The 22,127-nt window shown below is 33.2% G+C and overlaps 1 protein-coding gene across 1 annotated transcript in view; it reads left to right on the top strand.

Moving 5' to 3' along the window:
- Window positions 1-22,127, top strand: part of LOC132550332 (microtubule-associated serine/threonine-protein kinase 3-like) — a 79,026-nt gene that overhangs the window by 47,165 nt on the left and 9,734 nt on the right. Inside the window, exons 7-21 of the mRNA XM_060214377.1 lie at window positions 7,616-7,691; window positions 9,078-9,159; window positions 9,357-9,523; window positions 15,660-15,732; window positions 16,305-16,514; window positions 16,855-16,953; window positions 17,469-17,595; window positions 18,128-18,189; window positions 18,361-18,443; window positions 18,732-18,906; window positions 19,325-19,416; window positions 19,756-19,836; window positions 20,143-20,213; window positions 20,813-20,929; window positions 21,853-21,963. Of these exons, the coding sequence (XP_060070360.1) occupies window positions 7,616-7,691; window positions 9,078-9,159; window positions 9,357-9,523; window positions 15,660-15,732; window positions 16,305-16,514; window positions 16,855-16,953; window positions 17,469-17,595; window positions 18,128-18,189; window positions 18,361-18,443; window positions 18,732-18,906; window positions 19,325-19,416; window positions 19,756-19,836; window positions 20,143-20,213; window positions 20,813-20,929; window positions 21,853-21,963 (1,626 nt within the window). The remainder of the gene's footprint in view (window positions 1-7,615; window positions 7,692-9,077; window positions 9,160-9,356; window positions 9,524-15,659; window positions 15,733-16,304; window positions 16,515-16,854; window positions 16,954-17,468; window positions 17,596-18,127; window positions 18,190-18,360; window positions 18,444-18,731; window positions 18,907-19,324; window positions 19,417-19,755; window positions 19,837-20,142; window positions 20,214-20,812; window positions 20,930-21,852; window positions 21,964-22,127) is intronic.

The following is a 22,127-nucleotide window of genomic DNA, read 5'->3' as shown; positions in this document are numbered from 1 at the left end:
CTACTGTCTGACAGATATAGGGTAGAGATATCTACTGTCTGACAGATATAGGGTAGAGATATCTACTGACAGATATAGGATAGAGATATCTACTGACAGATATAGGATAGAGATATGGAGCTGTTGATTGTCAGACAGAGAAAGAGTACATAAATATCAACTGACAGACAGACAGATATGGTGTAGAGAAACCTATTGTCAGACAGGCACAGAGTATGGAGATATTCAGTATAAAATATTGATTATTGATTAAAATTAAATGTGGATATTGGCACTCCCTGTGAATAATATAGATACTGAAACTTTTCCTTTGAAGAAAAAAAATGATAAAAATTCTGTGAATTTTGAAACAGGAGATGTCTTAATTTGATTAAAAATCAATTTAAGTAACAGAGATTTTGTATAGGTACAGTGGTTTGCTTGTAACACTGCTTTACCTTCCTGTCCTGGTGTACCTATTGGCTGGATTGTGCACCTAGTCTAGGAAGTCATTAAGATGAATATTTCATCAGCACTGAAGCAAAGTAATATACTTTAGCTTTGATAAGAACGAACATTTCTTTAACATTTGCTGAGTTTATACCACCTTCCACCATGATAAGAGTCTAAATGAACCTGAAAGTCAATATTCCAGAGGGTGTTGGATTTAATTTGGATGCTGTGGTGAGAATTCCCATAATGCAAACCCGGTTCATGACACTACATGATATCACACATGGGTTCCATTCTTCACCAAGTCTCGAGTACTTGACTCAGAAAGTGATGAATGACTGGTGTTTGAATCATTTGAATGGAAGATTGCTACTTGAAGTACACCAAATTTTCTTGACTTTTTAAATATTCTGTTTACCCCTACCCTTCAAAAATTGTGCAAGATTATCAAAATAATATTGCAATTATTTTATACTTTGTTTAAGTTTTATAGTTTGGGGAGGGAGTTTTTGTGAACTACTTTCAGCTGACTGTTTCAAAATTTGATGTTTCTGCAAAAATGAAGAAGGGGGCTTATTCAAGGATAAATATGATTGGTAAACCATTTTTTTTTTTTTTTTTTTTTTGATACTGAATGTATAAAGACAAACCATTCATCCATTGAGACAGGGGCAAAAGCCAGAATTCATGACATATAATAGAAAAACAACATACACTGAGACAGATATATCATTTTATGAGACACACAGAAAATCAATGAGATACATAAAATCTAAAATTGTTAGCCGAATGAAATTCAATATGGTCCTGTTTTTGTCCAATAGTCAGCCTATATCTGGTAATAAGCCCACTAACATGTATTTGCTGTTTGGTAAAATTAATATTTTACATTATTTCATTGTCCTGTAATAAGTCCATCGCCAAAGTTAGAGTGTTGGTGCACTGGGTTTTTATTGTAGATTAAACACAGTAGAATGGACTTCTTGTACAAAAATTGTACTTCAGTACACCAGATGTCCGTCAACTAAAACAGACCGTCAATACAAGGGCATTTGATACGTGTAAGGATTTTAAACAAAAGCTAATTATAAGTATATCATAAAGGGTTAAAGATCTGCAATGATAACTGTTGTGGTTAAACTTCCTTTGTTTAATTAAAATGTATTTTAAAAGTTCCAAACATTTCTCAAACCAGATCCTGTTTTCTGTTGTATGTATGCATGTATATATCCCTCTTTTTCCTAAGAAACAAAACCCTCGATAAAAAAAATAGAAATCATAAAATTATCTTTGCATCTACATGGGAATGATTTTATTTTCACTGGTCACTTGAATCCCTCCAGTGACATAAATATGATAACCTTTCCCCAAAGGTCTCATGTAAACAATCACTTCAACTTTTCTTCTAAGACTGTCTGTCAAGTTTTATGAAACCTTGCAGTAATCATCAGTTTGTGGTTTAAGAATGTTGTCACAGAAAGGCTTTCTCTTGTTGGGATTGAAGATCAAAATGGTTTTCAAATGATAATGTAATTTTTTTTTTACTTCAATCTGATTTTAAACAAGGGACTCATCCCCCTACTACCCACATAGGAGTTGGGGAAAGGTTTCAGCTAAAACTTTAATACACAATTATTGACTACAATAATTATATAACCAGAAAGGTGATTCCCTTCGGTTGATGATTGAGTAAGGGAAATATATCACCATCTTGGCTTCTTTTAAAAACTTGTTTTCTCCTGCTTCCAACTGGTTAAAAATTGTAGTACAGCTTGCAGGATTGATGTGGATTTGGACATTTACTTTCACCTTGCACTCATGGGGGCAGTCTGTTTTGATGTGACATTGTAATATATTAAGACCAATGAGAAGTGTTTTGACCTAGCATTGTATAGGAAAACTGGCAGTCATAGACATCTTTTATCTTTTATAACATGAAGTGCATTATTATCAAAACATATTTGTTTCATAATGGAGTTAAATTTGGATTTGGTTTTCACTTGAATTGTTTTGGCTTTGTCTTTAGCAACTCTTCAGCTACTGAATACTGTATACAGCTCAAGTCATGTCTTGACTCCCTACAGTTGCCATATTTGTTTATCATGTATATTACTTTGTTTACCTTGTTGCTTTCTTGAAATATTACAACAATTAAAGATTATGCATGTTGTATATGAACTGGTTCCTGGGATATGACTTGACAATGTTTTTGAAAAGATCACTGTGATAAAAATATAAAACGATTAAAACTTTCAACGACTTCTTCTGATTAAGCAGACATCTATAAAATCATGATGTTCAACTGTTTTTGAGATGAAGCCTGGCAGTGTTTGTGAAATGAAATAACCTTAACCTATAAGGTTATACTTTCTACAGTTCAGGGTTCAAATGTGTTCAAACCATCAGATATCTTCTTCTGAATGAGCTATTTGTTGCAACATCTCTGTCTGAAATGTTTAAGTTGGTGGGCCTGTCATTCAAAGAATTCAACCAGAGATAATGTTGTCTCTAAGACTTGCTTGAATGTTGTAAATGAGTTGTTTATACACCATTACCTGAGTCTTGTGTTAACAGACTTTCTTATAAAGGCTTGATAAATGTGGTGAAAAATGTAAAGACATGTATCTTAATCTTATGTGCAGATCACTTGCCCTTTAAAGAGACCTAAGGGCAGTGTAGTTAGTGCCTCACAGGGATACACCATGTGGAATAAAAATCTTAACACACAAATGGCTCTTCTGACATAATTGAATAGAGTCGGCTATTATACAGCAAACACTGGTAAAGCAATTGGGCCGTTATTTCAGAACATAGCAATTATAACACCACTGAAGATCAATACACATTTTCTGTATCTCTACTGGGCAGCTACTAACTGTGGGCCCCCTCTAGGTACTGCCCTGAATGGTAAAGTACAGACTTGGTCACAAATTACACATTTTATTAATGGTCAAGTGGGTGTCCAATGATTGGTGTGTTATAAAACGAATCATTGACCATATTGACTGTGTAAAATGAAGAGTTTGAGTGTCCTGAGATTGTAAGGGTAGCTGTAATTCATTGAAGGCTACTGATTACTTTTATATCTCCTCAGCTATTTTCTAAAAGTCGTGTTAGATTGTATTATAAAGGGCGTTTCCTTTAAACTGTATTATTTGTTCTAATGAAACATTAATTTTAGTGGAAACATAAACACAATGAAATTTTCATTGCCATGGACAAGAAAACGATAGGAGAAGATAGCTGGAAATACCTTTTGTTGATGTAGAAATGGGAATAATTTTACACCTTTTTGTCAAAGTTGTCACTTTGGACTCACTTTCCTTGTTAACATTGACTTTGGTCAAAAAGGGGCATTGAACTTGGTGTTCAGTTCCATTGCACATGTGTTTGTTTGACATTTATAATTACTAAAATTCTGGAAATTTCAAGATAGTTCTCTAGATGGTGTCTTCCTCAGTGCTAAAAATATTTCAAATTTTTCATCCAAAACTTTCACTGCCAAAAATGTGCTGCTTTGAAAAATATATCATATATGAAGCGATACATCGTATACTTGTGTCCTGACAGTTGAGAACTAGATGAAAAAAAAGTAGCAAGTAATGGGGCCTTTTCTTCTTTTAACTTTTATTTTTTGAGAGGGCTGTTAAAGCTATAGGGTGCATGGTTTCACCCGATCATTTCTTGGTTGGATATCTTAGGGATCAGTGTTGTATAGCTTAAAGTGTCTGTCTTGCTTTCCAGTGTTTGTCATGATAGGAATATATACCATTGCTCCATTGGGGCTAATCCCCGAGTTTTGAATCAGTGAGAACAAATAGCCTGCAGCACTTTCTCCGTAACCACTTTTGGTAACACTTTTGTTATTCAGGCCATCTCTTGTTGAAGTGGAATTCGCACATTTGTGAACATCAGCATTGGAATAGAAATGCCTCTCGCTTTTTCTAAAATCAATATAGAATTTTCAAAGACAAGATAAAATATTTTGATTAGCCTGTATGATTCACACATTTGAAGATATATTTAGGAAACATTTGTTTTTGCAGTTCACTGCATCACATGGAATAAGTAATCATATTTGTTGCAACACAATGTTGCTTTCGTTCTGTCAGAACTAAATTATTTTACGATGCCATATCTTATCGGATTTCACTTACTTTCCAGGTTGCCAGTTTTCATGGCAGACTGGTTGAGCATTGCAAGTGAATTAAATATCTATAACTAAGCTTGATTACTCTCTCCCGAAGCTATGCCCTTGATAGCTTTCTGCTTCGCTGTTTTTCTTTTAAACCTAGTTTGATGGCTTTCACCTGAAGCATTGCCATTGTTATACATTAGCCTAGATGGCTGGTTCCTGAAAACATGTCAATCAAACCAAGCAAGATGACATTTCTTTAAAAAAAATGGCAAGCTTACACTAGACATGAAATTATGTTCCCATTCAAACAGATCTAAAAGGGTTTTGCCCTGAAGCTTTGCCCAAATAATTAGTAAAGTGAATTTTTGTTGTTGAATATTTCAGACCTACTTAGGGTTATTGCTGTGATGTGTCTGTATATTGTGTATGGCTTTCAGATAATTAGATGGTATGTGCGTTGTACAGTCTACCACTGCTGTTCATTACTAATGGGATTGAGATTGCTGGATGCTTCAAACTATGAACCTGCTTTTATCAGACTTAGCCAACAATACTAATACTCTCGTGTAATGATAAGCTTAATGTTGTGAATATTTAAGGAGATTACAGTCACCCTGGCCTTCAAACATGACCTGATGCAGGTGTGTTGTTATGTTCCCTGATGAAGCAATACCCATATTGAAAATTTGCAATCCAAAGCATATACATTGTTTGCTTATAATGCATATGCACAGGTTTTGCTACCGGAGTGGATCGTAAAAGCTGTGAACCTTCTCATACAGTTCTTCCACCCGTCTGTCCTTATATTTGTGAGTCATTTGGTCCATTCATCTGTTCATTCATACATGCAACACAATCCTTGGATTGCGAAATGTTGTATATCAACACCTTGATGAAAATGGATCTCGTGCTCCTCATAATAGTTATTACCCTCAGTATAATTTGTGCCAAAGTATACCCAGAGTTATGTGCCCTTTGTTGATTATCGATGGAGAATTACCAAAAAATGAGAAGTGTATATTATATATTGCTTTATGTTCAAATAAGATGTTCAGACTTACATTTTGGTGAACACTAAAATGTAATTGTAACACCTATTTTAGTGATATGTGAATACATATTTTGCAAATCATAGATTTAAAATTTCAAATCAAATTAGATAACTTTAAGGTACAAACCAGTGCATTAGGATTTTTGTTGTCATTAGTATGGTGTATATAAAATAAACAGAAATTGAATATACTTTAAAACATGTTTATATTAATTTATATCATTGAATGTTAAAATTTTGTATTTTTCTTCAAAATTTTGAAGCATTCATTTTTGTATCGTTTTCTTCAAAATTTGATCTTGTTTGTTGAACTAACCAGACTAACAAGAATTGTATGTGATGTAATACAAGCTCCACAGGAAATGTTTGCTAGAAATATGCATTCTTCATTGTGGAACTTCAATTATTGGAATGCATTGGTATGACATGAAGCTTTGAGGGTCAACAGGTCAAAGTTTCAGGTGATTGCGTTTAAGATATAATGTGTTATGCCTGAAACTACTTGTGGGAATCTGTGATGTTGACATCACCTGAGACATGAGCAGTAGACCTTGATTTCCTTACTGTTAGCTCTAATGTATTATGCCTTCCATGGAATTAAGGAATTGGGCTTGGGCTTTGTTGCCTATAGCAACGATGGATTAGCCACAGTGGCAAGATTGTCAGTTGAATCTTGGTGGAAGTCTAGTGTATTGTGTTATGGCTGCTGGTCTGACAAGAAGAGGGGAAGTGCTCATTAGTTTTACTGCATCCTAATGGTATAATGGTATCAGGCATAAAGTGCAGAACATGGACTCCCAGTACCTGCAGAGATGGCCATTAGCGTCTTCAGACGCCTTGCCACCAATTCTATTCAAACAATTTATCATTAGCAGACCTAAAGTTGTCACAGATAGGTGTCCATCAAAACAGCCAGGTGTATAGACCCATTTAGAATAAAATAAATGATATCCAAGCCATCATTTTAGAATACATGATGTAAATGCAATATTATAAAACCTATTAGTATGACATACATGACATTATAATTATCCTGTCTTGGATGTCTAGCCAAAATGATTTTAAGATAAAATGATTGTGTTACATCTATTAAAAGAAATGGACATCATTAAATAGAGTGTATGAGTCAAGTCCTGAAGGCTTATTTCACATACTGTATCATAAAAGGTTTCTCCACTTTCGATATTGTGGTAAAAATTGTAGATGAGGAAACATTTTGAGATTACGTATCAGCTGATCTTTGAATACCAGGAAAGGTCAAGGTAACAGTAGTATGACATTAGTCCATATCTGTATTCATACAAACATGTTCATCAAAACATGTAAACAAGATTCTACTGGAGGGGAGGCGGGGCAATGTAATATTTTTAAATTCAATTATACTAGTGAAAGAAAGAGAAAAATCAGCTATGTTTCAGAAGGTGAAACAAGAGCTAAGAAGCTATGATTTGACAGCAAAGGTACCAAGCTATCCAAAGCCAATAACATCTGTATTTATTTTGTGAATTTATCATTATAGAACATTTCATGCAATCAACAATTTGTTTACATCCTATCACAATTTTTCCGTAAACATGGAAAAAACAAAAATGGAAATTGATATTTTTATGCTGATGATGAATTATTGTGCAAGAACTGAGACGAAAGTACCATCTGCCAAAATTAAGAATAAAGACATGTCAGTCAAGTAGTTTTGATATTAATTTGAGACGAAGCAACAAATTTGTTGAAAAGAAAACTTTTTTAAGGTGATTGATGGAGTCACTACATGTCAAGCTAGATAAACATCATGAAAGCGATTTCACAAATTTCTTGGAGCAGCTGTCAGGAAAATTAAATGAAAATGCTTTCAACAGAGCTATTTAATTAATTTTCATTGCTAGACAACCTTTGAAAGTAATAAGGTAGCCAACTTGTAATTACTTGTTATTGTTGAAGTTTTCATTGCTTTGAAACAATTATTTGAATTGGCATATTTTTCTTTTTGTCTTCAGGAAATAGTCCACATGAAAGTCCACGTAACATGTCCCCAAACCAGCATGGAAATTTCGCCTTCCACAACGTGAGGAAGTAAGTAGAATAGTATCCAGGAAGTGTCTGACAGAAGTTTTTTTTTTATTGTTCAATTTTCCTGGTTTGTTCTCCAGACTTTAAGTTTAATGACAACTTTTGAAAATAAGGACCATATCTGAAAAAAGTAAATGAGGGGAAAAAAACAAAAATGAAAAGAAAAACAGAAAATATAAAGAGTATCTCACCATGATGTCATTGTACAGTCAAATCATCTGTGAAGACCACCTGTATGTTACAAATACCTATCTATCAAGGCCACTTTTTATAATTCCCATTGTAGTACAAATCAGTAACACTGAACCTCTTTATAAAGGCCAGCTATCTGCAATGGCGTCTTTTCTTTGTTGCCTCAGGTGGCCTTTATAGACAGGTTTGATTTTTTGGAAATTTTTAAACAAGGTCATTAATTTGACGTGTCACAAACCTTTATGAAAGAATTAAATTTATATAATTCGAAGAATTTCAATGAATTTCTGATTTATTTGATAGGAAGAAAATATTCCATTAATCACAAAACTAATGTTTATGATAAATAGATAAAAATTATCTGATTAATTTAATCTGTCACGTAGTTGGACTTTTAATGAGGATTCACTAATGATCAGGTTTATCTCAAGAGAAATAAAAACTTGAAGCTACCAGTACAGCAAATGACATTTAAGTATAAACAGTTGTGGTCACAGGGAAAGAAAGAAAAAATGAGTGAAGGTAAAAGCAGATTTTTGATGAAAGGTTCTATGCAATTGTGATTTGTAACAAATATTGTAATATCATAAACTTTCAACAGCATTCTGTCCTTTTTAAGTCATTAGTCATTTTGTACAATGTAACAAACATTGTAGGCTTCAGATTCAGGATAATATTTTGTACAGTATTACAAACTTTGTAGACATCAGCTTCAGGATGATATTTTGTGCAGTATTACAAGCATTTGAAGGCTCCAGATTCAGGATGATTTTTGTACAGTATTACATGCCTTTGAAGGCTTCAGATTCAGGATGATTTTTGTACAGTATTACAAACTTTGTAGACATCAGCTTCAGGATGATATTTTGTGCAGTATTACAAGCATTTGAAGGCTCCAGATTCAGGATGATTTTTGTACAGTATTACATGCCTTTGAAGGCTTCAGATTCAGGATGATTTTTGTACAGTGTTACAAACATTGTAGACATCAGCTTCAGGATAATTTTTGTACAGTATTACAAGCATTTGAAGGCTCCAGATTCAGGATGATTTTTGTACAGTATTACATGCCTTTGAAGGCTTCAGATTCAGGATAAGAAAGTAGTTGACAGTGATTACAGTTAAGTTATCTTTGATTTGATGTTAAAATTGTTGTTATAACACAGATAAAGACAATCTGTTGATTTGTTATGTTAGGTGCGATGGAAGACGCTGGTCGTTTGCTTCTCTGCCGTCCTCGGGTTATGGGACCAACACCCCTGGAAGTTCAAATGTTTCGGTAAGTATATGTACCATTGGTGAAGAATCATCTAATGCTGAATGGATGATTGCTTGAGTTGTGTGAAGGGGGATGAAAAGCCTTTATGTGGGTACCTTAGACTGTCACATTTTGTAGTTCGAGAGTGATAAGAAAACATTAATTATGGTTTAGGGCTCTTGCTCTCCTGGTACTAATATAAAACGTGTTTGTTGCAGTCACAGTATTCCTCCCAAGAAAAGCTGAACCAGATAGCCTACCCTATGGGAGGTGACGAGCTCACACTTTTTACACGGAACCTCACCAGTGCTGATCATACAGTTGATGAGGATGGCGGCCACTCTCCAGTGTCTCCGCTGATGCGACCACGGTCGCGCAGTCTCAGGTACGGCCAAAATATTAAATGCCTTGAGCATAAAAATATTCACAAACGATGAAGTCCATAATATCAGGCAATCAGTGCGGCATATACTGTACTATTATAACACATAACAGTTGTGACCAATATATCCCATAGTTATGACCAGTGTTGTCCAAAGTCAGCAACTGATGAATCCTGCTTTATTCTTATCATAATCACTTTCAGTGTATTACTGAAAAAGTCAATATATCCATTAATAGTCAAGAAAGTTGTATTCTGTAATAGTAAAAAAAAAAACCAGTATGTTCAATAATTGTCAAGATTTTGGTGTAGTTCGTAATATTCATTAACAAAACACTCCATAATATTAATAAACATGTCCCAAGTTACAACCATGATTATAGCCCATGATTATTGTGACTTGACTATCCCATAGTCGTCATAGTTTATTGTAAATTTCCAAACCCTTCGATAAAGAAAAAATCCTGTAGTTTTCTCAACCCTGAATATTTTGATGCTATGTTAATGCTGTATTTAATATGTCTACTTTGTGGCTTTGATTTCACTCCATGATAACCTGTCTGCTGAAAGGCAAAAAGGCTGTAACAGCAGACGTAAAACCCTGTTAGATAGATAACTAAATACTCAGTGATATATGGGATGTGTATGTTCGTAGAAGACCTAGGATCAGGTTTAGTATCAATGTTGATGCTGATGTAATTTTACGCATCAGTTGGGTCATACTTTTGATCTCCGACCATAATAGGAATCTATGTTGAAATCACTTTGTGATGTATATTTCATTGTAATTAACACATAGGCACTTTCATCACTTGCTCAGGGCTTTCAGCATTATACTGTAATTATCTTTTAGTAAGCCCAGGGCAGATACACATAATATCTTACTTAATAGGGGGAGTGGGCTTATTACCAGACAGTGATCTAGTGCTTGCTGGCAATTCAGCAGAACTGAAATTGATATGGGTGAACTCATTACCATATATAAATACTATGAAAATATTGTATATCAGAAATAGAGTTCAATATGTGGTTGATGAATGTAAATAAAAAGTTAGCCATTTATTTATGCCTTTTCCAATGTATAAAAATAATCTGTAGGAGTGGCCATGGGTCATAAGTAGACCAAAGAGATGATTTCATCAGTTGTGTTTGAAAAAGGGAAGAAGGGTGTTAATTACATCAAATATTGTATATCACTTTATTGGTTACTATTGCTACAAGATGTCTCCTTAATTTGAGATTAAATAATTGTGACATGTCAGGTATTAATTACATATTAATTTGGTTTTAATAGAAACAGAACCTTATCACTTTTCATCAATAGTGAAGCAAATTTATCAGATTGTATTCCAGTATGAAAATTTGAAAATTAATCCAGAAACAGATTTAGTTGAATCTATGTGATACCATGATTTTGATTGAATATTTAAAGAAAAAACAACCTATCCTCATGATTCTGAAAACTCATTCATGGGAAGCTTTGTTTGCTATAGTTACTTTTTTTTTAAACATTTGTTTCGCTCTAATTTGCTAACAGATCAGTAGATATCAATGGAGAAGTTGACTTTTGTGTAAAAAAAACTGTGATATGTCATAGAAGAAATTTTACATGGTCTATTGTTTTGTTTGTGACATATACCCTTGTACAGATGTTTTTATCACATAACTGGCTTGTGTGATTTCGTCTAATACATGTCATCAAAAGTTGTCCCTGATTAGAATGTCTTTATTTCAAATTCCTGGAAATTATAACAAGATTTTTGCTACCATGATAACATTCTTCATTACACGTCTGTTTGAATGTAATGATGTATGTCAAAAAAGAAAAAAAGACAAGCAGTTTTGTTTGCTGTGCTCCAACTCTTTTTGCAAAGAATGTTGATTGGTGCAGTTTCATGTTGATTTTGGTTATGTCATGTTTGTTGCCAAAATGTGCTTCAGTGTATGTATTTATGTACATAAACTTACACTGGAGGGTTGGTTTTTAATGCTACACTTAACATGATTGCTTGATAAAAGGTGCATGTATTTAATTCATATTAAAATAAGTTTAGTTCAGATTGCATAATTGATCTGTCTGAGTTTTGTCCAATGAACTTTATATGTCATTGCTACTTGTGTATCAGACAAAGTGAAGACAGCTTTAAAATTACTTAATCTAGTAAAGATTTCTGTAGGTTGTATTCTGTACATCTGTCTAATGATCAGTGAATCAGTAACTTTATCATCATCATATACAGTGTACTTTTAGCTTCTAAAATTGACATACTTTGTATGCAAGTATACACCTCGGAATAAGTTGTGTCCTGAAATACAGTCCCGTGCTCCAATTTGTATAGACTCCAAGTCATTCCAGCCCTGTTGTATATAATAACGCTATTGCTGAGCTTTGTAAATTATAGTCTTTTGTGCTATTTAACTTAATATGAAGCTGATATCTTAAGCATTTGCAGAGTTGTGGCCCTTTATTTCATACTGAAGTTTGTCATGAGATATACCTATCTGAATCATGTATCTTAAATATATACAGATTCCAACATTATTTTTTGATACTTATTTATTTATTAACCTATTTATTCATTAATTGATTTTTGTTATATATTTTGTTTTGTCAAACTTGTATGTTAATGTTCTGATTTGTATGTTTCAACATTTTTGAATCTTTAGAAAATTGCCTTGTTTTGGACATCTCACAGGATTTAATGTGGATATGTTCACTGTGTCAGATTGATTTATTGGTAACAGAAGTTATCATGTTTCTTTACTTCATTCTAATGTTAATGGAAAAAAGTCCTGACAACCACATCAACTTAAGATTGACAGATCTATATTAATATGCTTTGGATATAGTACATACATATTATATTTCACACTTGGAAAACATTTGTAATAAATCATCTCTCTGTTTACATGGAAAACAGGATATGGACGCTTGCTAATTTTTGACAGTTTGAAGTATTTTTATGAGTATATGTGTATTCTTGACTGATCTGGGCGAGCTGTGAAGAGTTCTCCAGTTATTGTACAACTTTTCTGAGAACCAAATAAAAAAAAGAATATACTTATACATGTATATACCAGCAGTGTCAATCATAAGGAATTCGGAACACAACAAATTGTGCCAAAGTAGAGAAATTTGGCAAAGCTGTGAAAATATTTCAGTAATTTGCATTCATATCTACGTATAGCATTTGTGAAAGATTTTGTTACCGGTGTATATTGTATTGTCAGCTTAAGACCAAACATCACAAACGAACAAAAAAGTAAAAAAAAAAAAAAAAAGAAAGTAAAAAAATTGCAAATATTTTCATGCATGTTTTAGGCCAGATGGAAATGGTTGTAAATACAAGCATTTGAAGTGACAACTGAATGATGCAAAGTTAACAGAACATTGTTATGTTTTAAATTGAATTGATAAAGAGGGAATTTTCAACAGACTGAGATATACTTACTAATAATCAATTTCAATTAGTCTTTCAGTATAAGAAAAAATACTTTAATATAAATGTGAATTCAATATGTTGTGATTGTCATATCTTGTTAAAAAGATTTTTTTAAAGATTTACAATTCATTAAGATTTAATGTCAGTTACGTTTTTGTCCCTTTGTACATTTGTATGAGTTATTAATCACTAATCTATATGCTGATTCTGTTTTTACCTGCTGTCGTTGCTTTGGTGAGCAGTTTGTCCTGGCTAGCGTTAGAGTAAGATTGATTTCATTCTATCACACATTTCATATCTTTTATTCCTGTATGTATATATATATATCTATGTAGATGTGCACTTCCTACTGTTTATTTGTCTCATTGTACTCATATGATGCCAATAGTTTGGTAGGATGTGCAAGTTTCTGATTGTTAATTATCTAAAACTGAGCAGAGTCTTGGACTTCTGTCTGAACAGTAGACACACCAACACATACAGTTTGTACCAAATTGTGGAGATTGGACTTTCGACATGAAATATTTCAAAAATATGATTCAAATAAGGAATAAAATAAATTGTAGATTTTTATTTATCAGAAAGTCCTTTATTGTTTAAAAGGAAAGTTGATATTCTTCAATGAAGTAAAACTGCCACTGTTAAGCTTAGGAAATTGAAAATTCACATAGTTTCTGGAGGATGTCTGAACACTATATTAGCTAAAACCTATTTGTACACCTAGTGTTACAATAACACGTCTTCAGCTTTTCATGTCGTGTCATTTTGCTATTTCAGATAGTCTATTTATCATTTTGTAATTGATTTTCTTACTATTATTTTGCATCATATTTTGATGAAATTTGACACACATCTTGAGGAGTTTAAAGTGTTTCTGTTGGTTTATGTTTATTATATAATTATCCATATTGAAGATTTTCAGTCATAGTGTGTTCATTAACTTAAATCATTTTCATCACTAGATGTAATATTGTGTTCTACAGGAAATGATAGGCAGTGAAGTTTTGTTGTTAATACCTTACAAACAAATATCACCATTAATCAGCTGTAGACAACTCTCTAAAATGCTCAAAATTATATTGTCAAATAAAAAAAATGAGAAAATTTACAAAAATAAATTCAAATAACAGCCAGTTGGAAAGTGATTGAAACATGAACAACTATACAGATATTGTCCGTGTGTATATATTTGTTGACATTGTAGTTTGTCGTTGGTAGATATTTGGTAGTATTATAAGTATTGTACAGTGTATATAATCAACAGTTACCACCTGTATCAACACATTGTTTATAATACAACAGATTGTGATACTGAATTTCTAAATTCTAAATTTGATTTTTCATTTTAATGCAGAAATCAAGAGATCATTTTGTGCAGTTGTCATTTGCAATAAATATTTCATTGTGTTTAGTTATCATTTTAATTGATATTTTAGTATATCATTTTTAGAACTTTGACATAGAATTGTGTACATTTATTAAAACAAGGCCTATTAAAGATAGAGACAGATAGTACATGTTAGCAATGATTAAAAAACAGGTTTTTAAGCATCTTACTGTACAATCATAAATTTTAGTGAGGCTCAAGTTTTGTGGTTTGTGAAAGAAATTTTCATCAACACTCTATTCCAGGGATAAATATGTCTTTGATAAAACTGTTTACACTTTTCTACTGTATGCAATTTTAACAGTTAATGGACATATTAATTGTTTTATTATGGGAACCTACAAAATGAAGGAAAATTAAACCCTCTCGAAAATTAATGATTTCACAGTATTGAAGACTGAAGTTAAAACCTTATAAAGAATTCTGTGTAACACATGAAAGATTTTAACTTGAGGTTTAATACATTATGATAAAGGTTGTACTTACGGATTAAGTATATCATTAAAATTGGATCCGTTTACCAATATTGATTGGCAATAGAATAAGAGTTATGTTTACTTAAAATATAATTTGAGTTTGACTTGATTCTGAACTAAAGGGAATAAGTGAATCCTTTTGAGCAGGATAGTGTAGTGCTAAATATTAGCATGGCTTCTTGTCCACATTATGTGCATGGCCAGTTCCTTGTATGCATTCTCCTTGTTCACTTTTTGTTGAGTTGATGATTCAAGGAAGGTGAAACTAAAATTGTGCATTATTTATCTATACTACAGGCTTATTGCCTGCTATTTCAGCCTTTCTGCCTTTCAACAAGTCACAATTGTACATAAATGATCACAATTCAACATTAGGGGTACATAGATCCTGTCATTTTTCCATTGTTAGGTATGAACGATCACAAATGTAGCCATTCAATATCCGATTTCTTGTATGTGTTTTGCAGATTTCATCAGAAATGTTTTGAAAACCTTATTAGGAGTCTGTCCACTGGCCAACTGCATATTTTGTGATTGTATTTTGATTCTGAACGCAGAACAGGCCTACTACACCTATTTTAATTGCAGTGTGATAATGATCTTGAAGTAATGTGTAGACTTACCAATTGTCTTGCTATTTCATTAATTTATGTATATGTATGTAGATTGTGGGGTGGTGAGGCTTCTCCAGGTTTATAGTGCAAAGCCTACTGCTTTTCTGTGAAAGGTGCTGTTGGGCTCTGTCAGGGAAAATAATACAGACCTATAGAGCCTGTTGTGTTATTAACCTGGAATGTACACAGGTGATGATGATTGTTATTTTCATTTTACAGTAGTCCTGGTCGCTCTCCTGGTGGAGATGAAATCATTATGATGAACAGCGTCTACAAGGAACGATTCCCCAAGGTAATGATTCTCCTATAATCCTACATAATCCAACACAAACTAGTCATCTTCTGTACTTTTTCTGTTGGCGACTAATGATCATTATGCCAAGATGTATTTGTTGATGTACATAAATTTTTGGAAATACTTTAAAGGATATTACTCTCATGACAGTTGAGGGATTACTGATGAATACAGCTTCTGATATGAAATTCTTGAATATGAAATTTCTGTTTCTCATTATATCTATAGCACTGCGTTAAAGGGATATAACTTTTACTTTCTGATTTGGATTAATGATTGTGACAGATACTACAAATATCATGAATGTATTAACAACACTATGATAAGGGGGAGATAATTTGAAATTTCCTAATTGTAATTACTGATGGCGACAGATTATTACAGCATAAGATTCTTGTTTATGTATTTGCCTGTGTCATATAATCTCCAAATTTCACATCGTTATCTTAAGGGGAGATAATTCTAAGTTGTTGATTAAGATTACTGATACACAGAGTTCCTTGTTTATGTCATTATGACATTTTGTAGAAGTTGAGATAACCCTGTTAATGAATTTATTTTTCTGACAGGCTACCGCACAGATGGAAGAGAAACTAAACAACTTTATAGAACAGAATAAGGTGTTGCCGACAGAACAGGAGGGTGATGCAATCACACGCTTCCTTCACCACCAAGTGATGGAGCTGGCACGTGATTGTCTCACCCAGTCACGTGACAAACTCATCACACGCTCATACTTTTTCGATCTCTCAGACAAACTTGAGAAACTTATTGAAGATGTGAGTTGTTTTTGCATTCTTTTTGAGATTGTAGTGAGAATTATAGTGAAATTATAGGATTTTTACATCGGCTAAACACAGTTATTGCTTTGAATTTATTGGGGTAAAAATACCTTTTCTTTGAAATGAAGATAAGATTTGTCATTATCAAAAGAGTCACACCATGAAAAAGTTGTCATCTGAGACAAAGGCAAGGAGAGTGATATTCTAAGGGATGGCAGCCTCACTGTCATTCTCTAAAATATAGTTGGGAAGGGATTTTTCATGGATTTAAGGATAAATAGGGATGTGACGGAAGGTATTGACCAGTAAGAATAATAGATTAAATGATGTTATCCAGGCGGAGGAGCGAGAGTTTGTGGCGTACAACTACATTTATCCACTGGTGAAGAAGTTACTTCTCATCCTGTCTCGTCCAATCCGTCTACTTGAATGTCTGGTGAGTACAACACAAAGTGCTGGTCATTTATAATGAAACATCTTAATCTTCTTTTAGTCTCAACAACTTTGTGTAAGGGTCACGGAGTGTTTAGTACTCTGTTTGTCTGTATATTTTCAAATACGCAATGTATGTCTTCATGACCTAATAGATAAAAGGTTTACCTCCATCATTCTCGAAAAGTCCATCAATCGTCGAACTTCACCTATATGGACACATATAGACTGCATCAACATGTCACATGTAAGTCACTGTGACCTTTGTGCTTGCTTCACTTGCCTTAAACATTGCATCTGGCTTCTTCTCTTTGATTAAACTTTGCTTTTCCATCTAGTTGGAAGACAAGAGGCATTATCTATTTACAAATATTAGATGAAGTTAGTATAACAGAAAATCTGTGTGATTGTGTATACATGATATCTCATCATAAATGCCATGATGATCTTTGTTCTGTTTTTAAAATGTAGGAACATTTGTTATTTGACTTCATTCTTGTTCTGTTTGTATTTATGCAGGAATTTGACCCTGAACAGTTCTACCAGTTATTGGAGGCTGCAGAAGGGCAGGCCAAGCAGACCATCAAAGCGGACATACCTCAGTATATTATCAACAAGTTAGGACTCAATAGAGACCCACTGGAAGGTAAGTGTTTAGTACATCTTCATGCATCTTGGCTCTTTAGAGAAGGAAGTCTTTTGTCCAACCTTCTAAATTACATTAGGGCTTTATAGATAATACTTATATGGAAATGTTTTCAGATTGATGTTCAGGGCTGTAGGGGCTCAACTCCCCTAAAGCTGTCAAATTTTCTGAAGAAATCATTCTGGGAGGTTAGCCTATCCTCCTTAATAGCTACTACAAATGTTAAAGGTGATACAGAATACCCCAAAATTATTTCATTCTTTGCTGAGTAGATACAGACTCAAACAGGAGTCTTTCTTGAGATGGACAGCCTCATGTGAAGATTGTCATGTTTTCAAAGTTAAAGATATGTGGAATTGATGAAATGAATATTTATGTCGATTTTAGAAAATATGAAATTATTTCAGGATCATGTAACTTCCAACATCATGTGACCTCATATATTAATGCATATATTATTATATATATATATATATATCATTGATAATGCTTCCATAATCACATAACCTTACATATAATGTCACTTTCACAGAGATGGGGATTGGGATGGACGACCAAGACGATTCAGTGGAAGCTGATGAAGAGTTTATGGAGGTTAGTTCTGTCAGACTTTTGAACCATTTAAAACCATAAATCAGAAACAAAAAAAATTGTAGACCACCAGGATAAATGATCAATTTCCTTTTACAAGTTCTATCAGCTTTGTGTTAAAAATTGTGCTGAATAACTTCAGAGTAAAGTTCACAATCTTTTATGTCTTTTTAGAGAAGAGATTATGTGCCAAAGTTCAAGACGCCTCGTGAGGAGGATTTTGAGACAATCAAATTGATTAGCAATGGTGCTTATGCGTAAGTATATATATGGAATTTGATGTTTAGTGATACTTTTAAGCCTTGGCTACTTATTCATTATATGTTCATTATATTTTTAAACAAAGTTATCTTTATAAATTAAAGTCTAGGTATCATCAACCAGGACAAGGTTACTGGGAAAACATTTCTTCTCAGATTTAGGTATATTGAAATCTTCAAATGTGCTTTTGATATAGCTTTACTCAATTGACATGGTAAAATAGTTCAAAATCTGTGATAAAAGAAAAACCTTAAAGTTCTGAAAATGTATTTTTACTCTGACAGAGCGGTATACTTAGTACGTCACAAAGACAGTCGCCAGCGGTTCGCCATGAAGAAGATTTGTAAACAGAATCTAGTCTTACGAAATCAAACAGAACAGGTATACACAGAGCGCGACATTCTAAGCTTTACAGAAAACCCGTTTGTCGTCAGCATGTACTGCAGCTTCGACACCAAGGTAAGTCTGGTTTATTTGTTATTAGCTGATATTCATTCAATATTCTGAGGTTTAAAACAGTTTTCTGACTTCTTCTGCATCAAGATATGAATTTGTAACTTTGTATTGTTGTCAAGACTTCTTTCCAAATCCTGAAGGCCAGAATTTCTAATATTCATATATAGATACACTGTAGTATATAGATACAATGATTTTTTTCTTGTGTCAGTCCACTATTCTCAGGGTCATTTGAACCAGAAGTTGAGACTGAGTTTAAATTTTATGTCCCTCTATTGTAACTCGAGGGTCGGCCTCAGTGTTTTTGTTCAGACACAAGGCCAGATTTTCTGAATGTCTTCATGCTTGATAAGAAACCATTCATTTTTTTTTTATGTTTGACAGTAGTAATTAAGTTTTGTTTCATTTGATTGTGTTATAGAAACACTTGTGTATGGTGATGGAGTATGTGGAGGGTGGCGACTGTGCAAACTTAGTGAAGAAGTGGGGGCCTCTTCCCTTTGACTTGGCAAGGTTAGTTTCCATCCCTGATCAATGTTAAGAAAAAAACTGCTTGGTTAAATTAAGTAGTTTTCGTGGTGATCTATTTAAGAAGACTTTGCTTTCTGTTAAACATGGGATCATCACATATTTGTATCTTTATTTAAATTCAACAGAAAGAAATCTTGCTTTATTCAAAGACATACTTTATAAAAGATTGTATATCTCAATATCTGTACAGTATGTTTCAGGTGCAGATAGGAAAAGTTTCATAAAACCTTAAAAAATTAAGAACGTTTTTTTTTCTGTTTATGGTTGTCCCAATCTTGCTCAGTAATTGATAGAAGAAATGATCTGTTTTGTTTTGAACAGGATGTACTTTGCAGAAACAGTGCTAGCATTGGAGTATCTCCATAGTTATGGTATTGTCCACAGAGATCTCAAACCAGACAAGTAAGTATATTGCTGTGTGTACATTGGGTACATGTACATGTGATATCCTGATTGTGTGCAGATGTGAGCTCAATGTTTGAGCTGCTGTAATAAGCCCACCTTTTCATTTTCACTATGAACCAGTCTTCTTTCATTGCCCTGTAATAAGCTCGCCCCCTTGTTTGAGTAAGAAGTAATGTGCTGGCCTGAGGGTTTATCGCAGAATAAATACAATGTATTAATTTCTGTAATACTTCTGCACGTTTAACTTAAAAGCATAATTTTATAAATGTTTCAGCATTTTAAATTTTTTTCATTTTTTTTCAGCCTTTTAATCACAGCTACAGGTCATATCAAGCTGACTGACTTTGGTCTTTCTAAAATTGGACTCATGAGTTGTAAGTTTTTCATCTTCTATGTGGACAAAATATTGAAATTGATCTGATGGATCAAAAGGTTGTAATGCTGAATACATAGCTGGACATAGTGAAACTTAATAGTAACCATTTCTTGGCCCTGAATACTGATAAGACACATTAAGGACCATGTGAGATAATCAATATAATTGCATTTGTTTACTGCTATATAGTTACTCCATAATGAATAATAGAGAATGTGTAACCATTCACATATCATTCTTTAGAAAATCCATGATTGTTTTTAAAAAACTGAGATAACACTGTGCACATATGTAAATAATATATATGTATTTCTTTTTCAGTACATGATGAACATTTTGTCTTTTCCAAACTTAATAGATGTAGCTTTGTAAACTTTGAAAAATCAAGACATTGGTGTCATTCTTTCAAACATCTTTAGTAATGCTCTTTAATTGAAATGAGAGAATTTCCTTTCTTCACTTGACTGAATATTAATGAAACTTTGAGCTCAACTGTTGTTATAGTAAAGGATGTGAGATAAAGGTAAAGAACGTTAAACTGGCCATTAGGAAGTATAGACTTGAATGTTTGATGGACAGGAGGATTTTTTATTTCAGTGACCACCAATTTGTATGAGGGTTCACTTGATAAGGACTGTAAGCAGTTCCGTGACAAGCAGTTATTTGGAACGCCAGAGTACATTGCACCAGAGGTCATCCTCCGACAGGGCTATGGTAAGTCATGTACATCCTGATTGTATCATTGAAGTGTGAAAAAAAATTCCTGCACTTTATCAGCTTTTATTTCTGCTTGTCAAACGTATGTCCAGTCATCCTTTATTTCTCCTTTTTTTTTCTTTTTAATTTTAGATTTACTTTATAACCCATTTAAGATAACTTCTTGATGAAATAGCATTGTGATTTATTTTGTTCACATTATAGAAGAAAGTTTAGTGAACTCCAAAGGATCTAATTTTTAGTGAGAAATTAAAGATATTGAAATTTTACTTATATTTGCTGCATTTAGTACGAAATTTGGTGGTTTTTTTTAAATCATGTAGAAACATCTGAATTCCTTTTAATTTTTGCTTCATATTTCATTTCAAATAATTCAAGGTAGACAACTCTTTTCTTTAGGATCTTATAATATCTGCATTAGTGCTTAAAAAAATTTTTTGTATTTTAAAATGTCTGCGATGAATGGTTCCAGAAAAATTGTACTGTCTTAAACAAGACTTGTGGTTTAAATTTATTGCTTTGATTTCAATAATTTTTTTTTTCATTCACTGTTTTATACACAATGTAATACTGTAGTAATATTTTGGTAGAGGTGAGATGTAAGTTATTTACCTTGTAAATATTCTGTTATTAATATGTTGGCCGTGTAGAACATAGGTTGTGGTCTCTCTTAACGTTAATAAATGCAATTTTCCACCAAGAAGTCCATTCCTGGTAGTAAGCCCCCATTTCCTACTGCTGTTCTTTGAGTCAAAGGTAATGTGTTGGCCGTTTAGGCTTACAGAATGAAAATGGTCCCAGTTTCCCAATTTATACTGTTTTGCATGGTATGACTGTTTGATGTTGGCTCTCTTATGTTCCTAATCATATTTACTTTACATGACTTCACATGATATCATGCGGCTGTCTATCTGTTACAGGTAAACCTGTGGACTGGTGGTCAATGGGGATCATCCTGTATGAGTTCCTGGTCGGGTGTCCACCATTCTTTGGAGAATCTCCTGAGGAACTCTTCTCACAAGTCATTAATGGTAGGTTCAAATTTAACTTGAAATTTTGAATCTCAAAATAGTTGTGTTAATTTGTAGTAGTGATGGATGGCAATTGATAGGTCTTATAGAACGTAGTGTTAACAAGATGTGATGTACATAAAGGTTTTAGTTAAAACATCTCTTATAGGTATTTCATCATAGAT

This window comes from Ylistrum balloti, unplaced genomic scaffold (assembly GCF_031769215.1).
Source record: "Ylistrum balloti isolate Yb309-2 unplaced genomic scaffold, AGI_CSIRO_Ybal_v1 Utg370120, whole genome shotgun sequence".
Classification (NCBI taxonomy): Eukaryota; Metazoa; Mollusca; class Bivalvia; order Pectinida; family Pectinidae; genus Ylistrum; species Ylistrum balloti.
The sequence above is the reverse complement of the archived record's forward strand: the minus strand, read 5'-3'. Positions and strand labels throughout refer to the sequence as shown.